This window comes from Pipistrellus kuhlii, unplaced genomic scaffold (assembly GCF_014108245.1).
Source record: "Pipistrellus kuhlii isolate mPipKuh1 unplaced genomic scaffold, mPipKuh1.p scaffold_m20_p_9, whole genome shotgun sequence".
In the NCBI taxonomy this organism is placed as follows: Eukaryota; Metazoa; Chordata; class Mammalia; order Chiroptera; family Vespertilionidae; genus Pipistrellus; species Pipistrellus kuhlii.
Window position 1 is genome coordinate 9,785,291 of NW_023425595.1, and position 12,107 is coordinate 9,797,397.

General features: G+C 59.0%; 1 protein-coding gene across 5 annotated transcripts; it reads right to left on the minus strand.

The window, feature by feature from the left end:
* Positions 1–499: 499 nt before the first annotated feature.
* PACSIN3 (protein kinase C and casein kinase substrate in neurons 3) lies at positions 500–9,433 on the minus strand. Of its 5 annotated transcripts, XM_036427771.2 has the most exons (11): positions 9,303–9,433; positions 6,414–6,488; positions 6,082–6,171; positions 5,797–5,953; positions 3,776–4,011; positions 3,537–3,692; positions 2,718–2,893; positions 2,449–2,569; positions 2,152–2,288; positions 1,381–1,502; positions 500–1,000 (listed from the first exon to the last, which is right to left on the minus strand). In XM_036427771.2, the coding sequence occupies exons 3-11, from the start codon at positions 6,133–6,135 to the stop codon at positions 885–887; spliced, it is 1,275 nt and encodes a 424-aa protein (XP_036283664.1). In that variant the 5' UTR covers positions 6,136–6,171; positions 6,414–6,488; positions 9,303–9,433; the 3' UTR covers positions 500–884. The 5 variants fall into 5 exon arrangements, 3 of the variants coding, with proteins under 3 accessions (XP_036283664.1, XP_036283667.1, XP_036283669.1); XR_006740805.1 differs by lacking the exon at positions 9,303–9,433 and having other exon boundaries at positions 1,381–1,499; positions 2,148–2,288; XR_006740804.1 differs by lacking the exon at positions 9,303–9,433 and having other exon boundaries at positions 2,148–2,288.
* Between the last annotated feature and the right edge of the window lie 2,674 nt (positions 9,434–12,107).

The following is a 12,107-nucleotide window of genomic DNA, read 5'->3' on the forward strand; positions in this document are numbered from 1 at the left end:
AATGAGCGCCGGCAGGACCAGCGCAGACACGTCAGAGCCACGCCTCCTCAAACCACGCCCAATCCGCGCCGCGCCCGCCGGGGGCCAATCCGCAGCCGGGGCGGGGCGACGGCGCCCAGTGGGCCGGTCCGCAGGGCGGGGCGAAGCGGAGCGCTCCCCTCGGAAGGTGGGGTCACCTCCCAGAGGCTGGAGCTGCGAGTCCGGGGATCCGGGCCTCGCTGGAGTCGGTTCCCGGTGGATGAGTAATAATTAACAGCCCTACCAAGCGCTCAACGTGCCACCGGCCTGAAAGGGAGGACAAACTGGCTGGGCCGCCCCCACCCAGCTCAGAGCTCAGCACCCAGCCTCTGGCTTTGACCGCCTGCCCAATCCGAGTCCCCATAACATTCTACGGACCCACGGACCTCCCCTCAGTGCCTCTCCCCAGATGACTTCTGCAGCCTGGCAAGGGTGGAGAATCATAAAAGATGAAAAAAAAAAAAAAAAAAGTACACAGAAACCTGAAAACGCTTTTTTATTTTTTTTTCAAGTTTAATACACACTAGAACAAGCCACAAAAGATTGTTGCTAGCTCAGAACAACACTCACCTCACGCCCACCCCAGGAACCCCAAAACACAGAGACCAGGAATTCGGCCCATGGCTCCTGGGGAAACCAAACACTCCTGGGGAGGCCTAGGTACCCTTCTATGACCTCCTAACCTCCCATTTACCCACAGGCTAGACTCAGTCAGCCCCTCCCCTCCCTGACCCCCCAGGACTTCCTCCCTCCTCAAGGGACAGAGGGACAGCAGCGGCACTGGTGCAGGGCCCTCGGGTCCAGCTGTCCAGAAGCTGGGCTCTGGCTCAGGGTGGAGAAACATTGCAGAAGGGCTGCCAGGGCTGTCAGGCCCCCACACACTCCACGTAATTGGCAGGATACAGGCCAATGCGGCCACTCTGCAGCTGGCCCTGGCACCAGCCCTGCTCGTCCTCCTCGCTCATCTTCAGCAGCTCCTCCCCTGGGGGAAAGGGGGTTGGTCATTACCAACTGCCCTGGCCCAGCCCCGTTCCTGCAATTGGGTCAAGGACTGAGGGGAGCAGGCAATAACCCAGAGAATCCAGCTAGGGGAAGAGACCTGGCTCAGGCAGAGGGAAGTCCAAGTCAACAAGCCACCCCACGGGAGACCCTAAATGCAGCCATCAGACCCCAGCTGGAGGTTTTGAGAGGCAGACACTCTGACTCCTGCAGACTGGACCCAGAGCAACCCTAAGAGTCAGAGAACTGACCCTAAAGAAGTAGGTGTCTGGCTTCCCTTTGACACCCCCATGTTCAAGACAATACATGGGGGGGTGGGGGGGCTGAAACATGGAAAGGAACAGGAAAGGGATCCCAGGGTACCTGCTCGGAAGCTTAGCTCATCAGCTTCCTGGCCAGCGTAGTCATAGAGCGCCCGCACCCGCACCCCAGTGGCAGTCTTCCGGGAACTCTCCTCATCCGACCACTCCTCATCCTGCCCACTGCTGGAGAGGGGAGGCAGAGGGGGCAGGCTCAGGGCACAAGGAACACCTTGACCGAGAGGGCCTGGGACCCACGGTCAAGGGCCCACCCCCTGGAGGAGCCCTGGGAGAGGCAAGTGGGGAAGAACTGAAAGAGTCTAGGCTGACCTCTGCCACACCTGCCTGTGAGCTCCGGTGCCGTCCTGCCACACGGGGCTGACATGAGCAGTACGTGAGAGGGAACGTGGGAAACACCTGGCAAACCTAAACCACCGTGAAAACTGGCATCACAGTCACTCGGTAGGTCCTAGGTCCCTGACACTCCATTTCCTTTGTTTTGTTAATCCTCACCTGAGGATGTTTTTCCATTGATTTTTAGAGAGTGGAAGAGAGAGGGAAAGACATTGAGAAACATCGATTGTCTCCTGCACCAGCCCTGACAAGGGCCCTGGGCTGGGGAGGAACCTGCAACCAAGGTACGTGCCCTGCCCTTATCCGGAATCGAACCTAGGACCCTTTGGTCCATAGGCCAACGCTCTATCCACTGAGCCAAACTGGCTATGGCCCTGACACCCATGTGCAACCCACTTCAGGTGTGAAGGGAATGAAGGAAAGGAGGGCAGGGCAGGGCAGGGGCCAGAGCTGAACAACCAAGTTCCTGGCTCTCACCCACCGTGGAGATCCGGGGGACTGAGGTGGGGGCACAGCGCCATCTCTTGTAGGTCCGATGCTGGTCAGAGTAACCTCATCAGGGCTCCGGCCGCCCTTCTCCTTCCGGTTAATTGTCCTCTGTGTGTCCAAGGACCACTCCTGTGGGGTCAGTGCTTAGGGTCAGGCTGTGGTGGCAACCAGGGCCATCCACATCACCCTCACCTCTTCATCCCAGGTCCTAGCCTCCCTCTCCTCCCGAGGCCCAGGCCGAGCCCAGTGGGAGCCCATCCCATCCCCCAGCCCCACCTGGAACACGTACCTCAAACTGTGGCCAGTGCATGGCCATGCCCGGCCCGTGGGTGCTGCGCCACCAGCGCAGATCCTGCTCATCGCTGGCTGCCTCGATACCCTGATGCAGGTCTCTGTGGAGCTCATGGAACCTGTGGCCCGAGGCACAACCCTCAAACTAGGAAGCCTTGGGCCCTTGCACCCACTTAATTCCTTTCAGCCCCGCCAGAGCCCAAGGGAGTGGAAGAGACCCAGCAAGCAAGCAGCTCCCCCAGATCTCCACGCCCACGCAGGCCCTACCTCTCACTGCTGGAGAGGTCAAGGTGCTGGTGTAAGGTGAGCAGCATATCCTTGAAGAAGAGAAGCCGCTGGCGCTCAGCGGCCTGGCAGGTCTCGAAGGCCTGCTCCATGTCTTCCATGTAGCGCGGGGTGTAGCGGTGCAGCTCTGCCAGCGACTGCTCATACTGGGTTTTTGTCTGGGCGGGAGCGGAGGGGACCTGGTCAGCACGAGACTGCCTTCCATTCATGATTCCGCTAGTGTTTACTGAGTACCTGCCATCGGCAAGACCCTGGGGCTAGGCACCAGGGGCAGCCAGTCACAAGATCTGGCTCCTGCCCCTCGCAGCCTAATAAGAGAGGTGACATTTGGGCACAGCAGCTTTTAGAGTCTGGTGAGTGGAGACTAAAAGCGAGAGTAAGATGAGATGGAGGGTGAAGAGTGAGATGAGGTCCACCCATCAGGAGTGGAGGAAATCAGGGAAGGCTTCGTGGAGGAGGTGGGAAACCGAGCAGCACCTCAGGGGGGTGGGAAGGTTTGGATATGCAGAGCTAGAGGAAAGGGCACTCTGGTCAAAGCAACCAATGTGAAAGGTGGTCCCAGGTGGAACCCTGGGAAAGGAAAGGAGCTGGATGGGAAGGTCTCAACTGCTAAAAATCATCCCAATGCCTGAACTTGCACCGTTTCTTTCCCTGGGTAAAGCATCGTCTTTTCTCAGGTTCCTCCTTGAAATGGTCATCTGGAGAGAGGGTGCAGGTGAGGGTGAGAGCAGGAAGAGTGCCGGGGGCTGGGAAAGGCATTCAGGGAGCCCTGAGCCGGGCCAGCCCGTCCCGTGGCGGTACCTTCTCGGCCTCCTTGGTGCAGCGGTCCAGCCGCACCTGCAGCTTGCGCAGCTGGTCCTGGGAGACCGTGCTGTCCGCCTTCGCGTGGCTCTCCCGAGTCTGGGCTGTCTTCTCCTCCTTCCGGGCTCCGTGGTAACTCTTCTTGGAAGCCTCCACCTGGCACACACAGGGACAGTTCCGGGCCCAGCACTCCACACCCTGGGCCTGAGGACTTAAAGGGGCATCCCTCCCAAGCTCACCTCCTTCAGTCTCTTCAGCCAGGGCTTTTGGGCCTTGCGGAAGCTGTCCTCCGCAGCCCGGCTCTCTCGGAAGCCCCCCAGCACCGGCCGGTGGAAGGCCCCCCGCTGCCAGGCACGCACCCGCTCACTGTCCGGCCCGTGAAGCTTCTCCCGAACCTCCAGGTGCAGCGCGCTCAGCCGCTCAGCCGCTGTGAAGAAGGCGTGCCAGGCCTTCTCCAGCGTGCCGTACTGGGGGCCTGCAGGGAGGCACGGGCCTGAGGCCAGGCCAGGAAAGCCACCAGAAACGAGCCCACCCCCTCCCCCCGGGTGCTTTTCCAGGTGCCAAGCACACAGTGGGGATGCCAAGAAGAACAACGATGCCAGCTGCTGCTTACTGAATACTCACTCTGTGCCTTGACACACCAGATCTCACTAAACCATTGGTTCTCAACCTGCCTAATGCCGCGACCCTTTAATACAGCTCCTCGTGTTGTGGTGACCCCCAACCATAAAATTATTTTCGTTGCTACTTCATAACTGTAATTTTGCTACGGTTATGAATCGTAATGTAAATATATCTGTGTTTTCCGATCGTCTTAGGCTAAGATGACCAGATGTCCCGATTTTTAACAATTTGCCCTGCATCCCGCGGTGTTTTAAAAAAGTCCCGATTTTTGGAAAGATTTTTGGACTTTTTTTTTTTTTAATATATTTTTATTGATTTTGTACAGAGAGGAAGGGAGAGAGATAGAGAGTTAGAAACATCGATGAGAGAGTCATCGATCAGCTGCCTCTTGCACACCCCCTACTGGGGATATGCCCGTAACCAAGGTACATGCCCTTGACCGGATTCGAACTCGGGACCTTTCAGTCCCCAAGCCGATGCTCTATCCATTGAGCCAAACCGGTCCTGGCATTTTTGGACTTTTTTAAAATGCCGCAGGACGGGGGCAAATTGTTAAAAATCGGGACTGTCCCGCCAAAAGCAGGATGTCTGGTCACCTTATCTTAGGCTATATACATTAGCGGTTCTCAACCTGTGGGTCGCTAGCAGGGTCGCCTAAGACCATGGGAAAACACAGATATTTACATTACGATTCATTAACAGTAGCAAAATTACAGTTATGAGGTAGCAACGAAAATAATTTTATGGGTCACCACAACATGAGGAACTGTATTAAAGGGTCGAGGGATTAAATAGGTTGAGAACCACTGCACTAAGCCCTTGCCTCGCCCACCACCATGAAGACAGTGTCATGACCAACAGTTAACAAGTGAAAAAACGGCCCACATGAGTGAAGTTTACTGCCCAGAGCATGGCAGCTGCGAGTGGAACCGAGATTCAGATCTAGGCCTGTGGCATAAACCTCTATGCTCTGTTGCCTCAAAAGGAGGAGCCAGCGTCTGTTCCCAAGGAAGGCAGACAGTTAGGGTGAAAAGGTCCCATATCAGAAGGCCTGGCTCCAGCTTAAGCTATTCCTAGCTGTGTGGCTTCAGGCAAGTCTTAGCTTCTCTGGACTTCTGAATGTCCTCTAGAAAATGCGCAGGTCAGGACTGTCTCCATCCTAGGGTTGTTAGAAATATCAAAATAACTCGTGACTGTTATTTTGCAAAGTCTAACATCACTACCATGAGTACCAGGAGGATCTTTCCTTTAATGGGAAGAATCTCAACCTTCCACCACCAGGTGCAATAAAGGAGCTACCCCAGGCCTAGCTGGTGTGCCCAATGGTTAGAGCGCCTGCCTTGGTACTGGAGTGTCTCGGGTTCAATTCCATGTCAAAGGCACACACCTGGGTTGCAAGTCTGTTCACTCCCCATGTCAGTGTATGGGAGGCAACCAATCAATGTTTCTTTCTCTCTCTCCTCTCTCTCTCGCTCTTGCTTTCGCTCTCTTTCTTTCCCTCTCCCATACACTCTCTCTAAAAACCAATGGAAAAATATCCTCATGTCTTGGTTGAGGATTTCAAAAAGAAGAAGAAGCTGTCCTGCCTGATCTCCCTGCATTGGTAGTGCTCTGCGAGGCCCATAGGCTGGCTCACCCTTCTCCACGGTACCCCTCCACTTCCGGGCCCAGTCAGCCAGCTGCTGGGCGTAGGCCTTCTCGATGCGGGCCCGCTCCTGGAAGCAGCTGACCAGGTCCCCGCACAGCCGGTGCCCGTCTTCCACCCGCTGCACTGTCCGCCTGTAGTTGCCAGCCTGGGGTGTACATGGAAAGGGCAGAGTGGCCAGGGGGAAGCCCCCTCGGAGCTGGTGCTGCAGCTAGACAGGTGGCCTGGCCCAGAGGGGTGGGCATTACAGTGCCACCCCCAAACCCATCTGCTCACCTCCCAGAAACTGCCCTCCACGGCCTCCCCTCCAGTGCCTTCCTCTGGAGCCATGGTGTTCCTGCAGCATGGAATGGTGGCAGGCTGGGGCTGTGGAGCACAGAGGTAAGCAGAGAAGCTGGACACGTGCTTTTGGGGATAGGAAGAGGCCCTCTCCTGTCCCTGGGCTTCACCCCCACTGCCATCCCACCACCCAAGGAGCTGTTGTAACTAGGACTTAGCAGGCAGGGGGCTGGGAGTCCCCAAGAGGGCCCAGGACAGGAGCAAAGATGGCAGTTTCAAAGCTGCTTCTCTTACCCTGGGTCTGCCCTCCCCTGCCTCATCCCATGTACCTGGAGCCTAGAGATCACTTCAGGGTCTCCTGGCTGTCCAACTCTCAAAGCTGCCACTGCGACTCTGCCTTGAAGCTAATGAGAGCAAAGCAGGGGGTGAGGGCGGGGACCCAGACTGTCCAGGGCGGTGCCCAGCTCCCCCAATATAGCAACTGCTGTCAGAAGAGCCAGATTCCAGCCAGGAGAATGCCAGGCAGGTCATACGATCCAGCTGGGGATTAGATGGCAGGCGGGCGTGGGTGGTGGGCAGAGGGCCCCACCACCCTGCCTGCAGAGCAGAAAGAGGACACCTGCCCCAGCCGGGGCCCTGCTGCCTTTCCTTGAACAACCCTTTTCCAGAGGAGGCCAAGTCAGAGGGGGCCCATCCACTCTTCCCTGTGCTGGGAAGGGCTGCGAGCTCAGAGGCCCGAGTCCTATCTTGGCCAAGAAGCTTGAACAACTGCATTTTCCTGTCCCCTCGTAAGGGAGCCTCAGATCTCTCCTCAGATGGATAGTCTACCCCCTGGTCTGATCCCTGTGCCAGAGCTGGTATAACACTCAAACCAAGCAATGAGCAGCAGTGTGAGGGGCCTGACAGTCACAAGGAGACACTCATCCTGGCCACAGCACCTGAGGTCCACCGGGCTCTGTGGGTACTGAGCAGCTCAGCCCCACCCTCAGAAAGCTCCGAGTCTGAGGCAGCATGAGGGAGTCAGACAGGTGACTGGCTAGTCCTAAGAGTATTCTCCAGAGTCACAGAGCAGGGCAAGGCAGATTCCAACCCACACCCACCGCCCTGGGGGCTAAAGGACACCGCGGCAAGTGGCCACACCCTCCCTGCCTCTGCGCAGGGTCTCAGCTGTCCGCGGCTGTGACTTGGGCTCCCAGAAGGAAATCGCATCCTCCTTTGAGCAAGCCCAGGGGACTGACTCCGCCAGGCCAACTGAGGACGCAATGTGCCTGTTGCCCCCAAGCAAGGCTCGGTCGCAGTACCCCCTCCACCTGGATGGACCTTTACCCGTTCTCCCAAATCCAAATCGAGGCATCTTATCCACAGCCCCACTCGCCATCCCCATTCCCACAGCCCCTCTGACCCCGCAGTCAGGGTATAAATCCCACAGGATCTGTCCGCAGTCATTGACAGACTTCCTGAGGGTCCAGTTTGGATTCCTCCAGACACTGGAGCTAGTAGTTAAATGAAAACACAAATGTCATTCCCCTGAAGACCAGGAAGCCCACGGCCTCCGCAGCTGCGGGAAAGGTCGGCCTGTGTGGGCTTCCACCCCTAAGCTACCGGGAGGGCTCCGGCCTGCAATGGAGGTGCCTGGGTACAGAGCAGAGCAGCTAACCCCACCGGGCTCCTCAGCACTTCACCTTGCCTCCTCTTGACTGTCCAGCCAGAGAGAACCAGAGCTGCAGCTGTAAATCATCGGCCCGTGGTGCTGTCCCAGTCAGGCACCCTGGGGCCCCAGCCCCCTGCCTGCCCCAGCCTCCAGGCTCCCAGCTCCCTGGAGAGCTGCCCCCGGCCCATCCCCTCTCTGTGGCCCCAGAACAGAGCAAGCTGTGTGCAGGGTTGGCACTGCTCCCTTCTGCCTCCCAGAGCAAACACAAGACCAGCCCGAGGCACAGCCAGGCCCCACAGCCCCGGCTGGACCTAGCGGTAGGGGTGAGCCCGGCACCTAGGCCCCCATGGACGAGGGCCACCACCCTGTGCCTCCTGATCTCAGCAGAGACCCAGAACAGTCCCCAGAACACTCAGCCACAAGCAAGAGCACAGAAAGCGGATAATGAAAAAGCCTCCCAGCCCAGGGAGTCAGCACCTACTGGACCCAGAGAAGTGGGCTGCGGCTTGGCAGGGTCTCCTCATAGCTGCCTGGGCCAAAGTAAGGAATCCTGGGGTTCAGGGAAGAACCCACTCTCCCTGCCTGAGGCAGGTAGGTAACCCCTGCCCTTCCCTTTCCCAGAAGCAGGGGGCAAGCCCTGGGAGGGAGCACTGCCATCCTGCCCTGCCCAGCCATCCTGTCCTGAGTCACAGGCTGCACCCACGAGCCTCTTCTCCCGGCTGCCCCTCCCGGAGGGCCGGCGGCCCGGTGTGAAGGCACGGAGGGGGCGGCAGACTGGTCCAGGCAGGGACACCGAGGCTACAGCGGCTGGAATCAGCGGCCGGGGAGGCTGGGGAAGGGGGTGGCGCGGGGAGAGGGGAGGAGGCAGGGCCTGGGAGGGGCATAACAAAGGGGCACTTTGGGAAACCCGACCTGCCGGGACTGAGGTGCCGGCTCCCCGATGACGCACTCCAAACCCGGAGCTCCCACCCCAAACCTCGGAGCCCAGGGGCTGGCGGCCTCTGCGCTCTTCCCTGCGGATGGCGCCCTGCGGCCGGCCCCTCTTGCCAGCCGGGTGCCGCTCAACTCGGAGCCACGAAGCCCCGGCGGAGCTGCCAGGCCAGGCCCGGCCTCGGAGGTTCTACGACTCCTCGGCCAAACTTGCTGAACTCGGTCTCGGCGGGGGTGGGGCCGGCCGATTGCTGCCGAGGGGAGGGGGCCCCGCCGCGGATTGGAGACGGTAGCCCGGGCGGCGGCCCCAGGAACCGGAGCTCCGGGCAGAGGGCAAAGGGGTCGCCGGGGAGCGAAGGCCCGTTCTGGGGTCCCCCCCCCCCCTTCCAGTCCCGAAGCCTCCCCACCCCCGGGCCGGCCTGGGAGGTTGGTTTCAGGGTGCGCGCCGCCGCCGCAGAGGAGCCGCCCCCTAGGCTCCGCGGCAAGGCTTTCCGTCCCCGCACCGAGCGGGGCGGCCGGGGCTCCGGGCCGAGAGTCGGTCCCGCTGCAAACTCCAGGCGCGGGAGGGAGAGGAGAGCAGGCTCCCGCCGGCGCTCCCGCCGCCGCCGCCTCCCCGCGCCCCGCGCTCCGCACTCACCGCGTCCTCCCCGCGCGCTCCGGGGGCTGGGGTCCGGCCACGCTCCCGCCGGAGTCCTGTGGCTCCGGGCCCGGACCGCCGCCTCCCGGAGCGCCGCGGGCCCTCCCCCGGGAAGCCCGGCCCCCGGCCCCGCCCTCTCCTGCGGCCGCGGCCCCAACCCCACCGTCCGCACCGCGGCTCCCGGCGGCTCCCGGGGCGCGGGCCCTGAGTCGCGGCTCCCGCGTGGGAAGTGCCGGGGCCAACTGCCCAGGGGGGCGCCGAGCCGCTGCAGGGCGTCGGATCTCAGCTGTGCCCTCCCCGGCTTTTGCAGAGTCCGGGAGACCCGTGGGAGCGGGAAGGGATCGGCGCATGGACACCCTTTGGAGGGGGGCCGGGGGGGGGGGTACACTGTCTTACTTTTTTTTCTTTTTCTTTTTTGCAGATCGCAGACTTCTTAGAAGTTAGCTCCAACGTCGCTCACCACCGTCCCCCGGTAAGCAGGAGGCTATCCATTGTGCAGATGCAGAAACTGAGGTCGGAGAAGGTCCGCGACCCGCAGATCCGCAGCGGGGCGGGGCCGGGACTCCCACTCCGGCGCCCGCCAATCCGCGGCGAACTCTGCAGCCCGGGACCCGCACGCGGTCGGGGTGGGCCAAAGAGCAAGAGCTCCTCCCCCTCCGTGCTCTTAGTCCCAGATTTTGTGTCGCTATTCACCGTTAAGTCCCTTCGCCGCCTTTGCCGGTCCCCAGCTTGGGTGGATTTTTCCAGGTCCCCACGATGTCACCCCACCCTGCATAAATCCCTCCTTTCTCTCCCGCGTATCCCCACCCAGGCATTTTTTTTTCCCTCTTGGAGCCTGCCCTCTGTTATTTATAGCCACTGGAGCGGCCCAAGAATGTTCCGAAGCTGACCTAATCGCCACCTGCTCGGCCTTCCCTCCCCTCCCGCTCGCTCGTGCGCTGGCCCGGCGGCCCTGTCCACCGCCTGGCAAGCCAGAGGGGGCTCGGGCCGGTGAGGTCGGACGCCCGGGAGCCCCAAGGATCCAGGCCGCACACATTCGTTTGGGGTCGGAGAGCCCGGTGCCCTCCCAGGAGTGCGCCCTCGGGGCGGGGGGCGGGGGCGGGGGTGGGTGGGAGGGGACACAGCTCTGGGAAGTCCAGGGTCACTCGTTCTCTCTTCTTACGCACTCGATATGCAACCCCCCTACACACACACACACGGGGGGGGGGGGGTGAGTACGTGTGCGCGAGATTTTTATTTTTTATTTTTTTTAATATATATATTTTATTGATTTTTCACAGAGAGGAAGAGAGAGGGATAGAGAGTTAGAAACATCGATGAGAGAGAACCATGGATCAGCTGCTTCTTGCACACCCCCTACTGGGGATGTGCCCGCAACCAAGGTACATGCCCTTGACCGGAATCGAACCCAGGACCTTTCAATCCGCAGGCCGACGCTCTATCCACTGAGCCAAACCGGTCCCAGCATGCTCGAGGTTTTTAAACGGTAGCTTTAAAACTAGCTAAATTATGTTTCTCAATCCGGAATTACTGGCACGTTCTTTGTGCAGATAAATCCGTCCAATGAAAATAGAAAGGGCCCGAAGGGAATGAATGAATGAGGGTGATTACAGGGGGTAGTATGAGCTGCTGAGGGTGGACTTGCTTCGCAGTCCCTGTGAGAGGGTGAAACTGCCTCCCCGAGACCCCGTGAGGCACCCAAGACCTTTGGTCTGAGGCCTCAAGCCGCTTGGCAAAGGGTACCGGAGTGGTGGGCCCTTGCCTTGGCTCTCACATGGGTGTGTGCCCAGCAGGATACACTTCTGAAATCAGGCTCGGCACCCACTCTCTGTTGAGTCTTGGACAAGTCCCTTTTCTCTATAAAACATGACAGGTGACTGGCTGACCTCCCACATGGGCCGTGTGCCCCAGCTAATTACGGATTGTAAAACAACTGCAAATGAGAGGAGCTGGGGCAGTGTCTAATGACAGTCACGGTGGTTTGTGTTATTTAAAAATCTGTTAACATCCCACCTAGGGCCTGAGAGCCTTCAGGCACCTAGGCAGAATGCGTGAAAACACGAGAATGAAATTAATTACAGGAGCCACTTATTAAAACCCCATTAAAAATAAAGGCTGCAAGCCAGGCCCTGGGATGTGGGGAAGCCAGGTCACAGAGACTCCGAAAGCAGGACTGTTAATGAGATCACCAGGAGTGGATGCCGGGTGTAAAACATCTGGCTTCCCTTGGGCTCAATCTGGAAGCAGAAAGCAGAAATGTGGCAGCTGATCTTAATTGCCCCTAAGGTATCACAGGGAGAAAAAATAAACCCCAACCCAGAGCGTACCAGGCTGCTTCAAAAGGGAAAAAGACAGAGCTGCCCTTGGAAGACAACCCCCTGTGAGTGTTGCCCCCCCCTCCCCCCGGGCTCAGATTTCTATGCTCCACAGCCAGAGCTCCCGCACACTCACACTGCTCTCTCAGTGGAGTGCCCGACTTGAACAAGATGACATGCCCAAGGTCAGAGGGCTGGAAAGACAGAAACCTAGAGACGTGGTTTGGCTGGAGGCACCAGGTGGCAGATTGGTCCGGAGCCCAAGTTCAAAACATTCACAGACTCACTCACCTTGAGCATCTGGAATGTCCTAACCCCTGTGCCTTCACTTGTTTATTTATTTAGTCATTCGTTTATCCCAGCCAAAAAAACATTTGAGTTTTTGCTCTATGCTAAGCCCTATGCTAGGGTATTGGGAATACAAAGATAAATAAGGCAGAGTTCTAAGTGTACAATAGTGATTCACTGTGGGCATGAAATACTGCGGGAG

Excerpts from the sequence above, each read along its gene's own strand:
- PACSIN3 (XM_036427771.2), bottom strand. The coding sequence starts at position 6,135 with ATGGCTCCAGAGGAAGGCACTGGAGGGGAGGCCGTGGAGGGCAGTTTC. Across the intron at positions 2,894-3,536 it reads GCACCAAGGAGGCCGAGAAG|ACAAAAACCCAGTATGAGCA; the intron begins GTACCGCCACGG and ends GCTCCCGCCCAG. Across the intron at positions 1,001-1,380 it reads TGAGCTAAGCTTCCGAGCAG|GGGAGGAGCTGCTGAAGATG; the intron begins GTACCCTGGGAT and ends CCTTTCCCCCAG.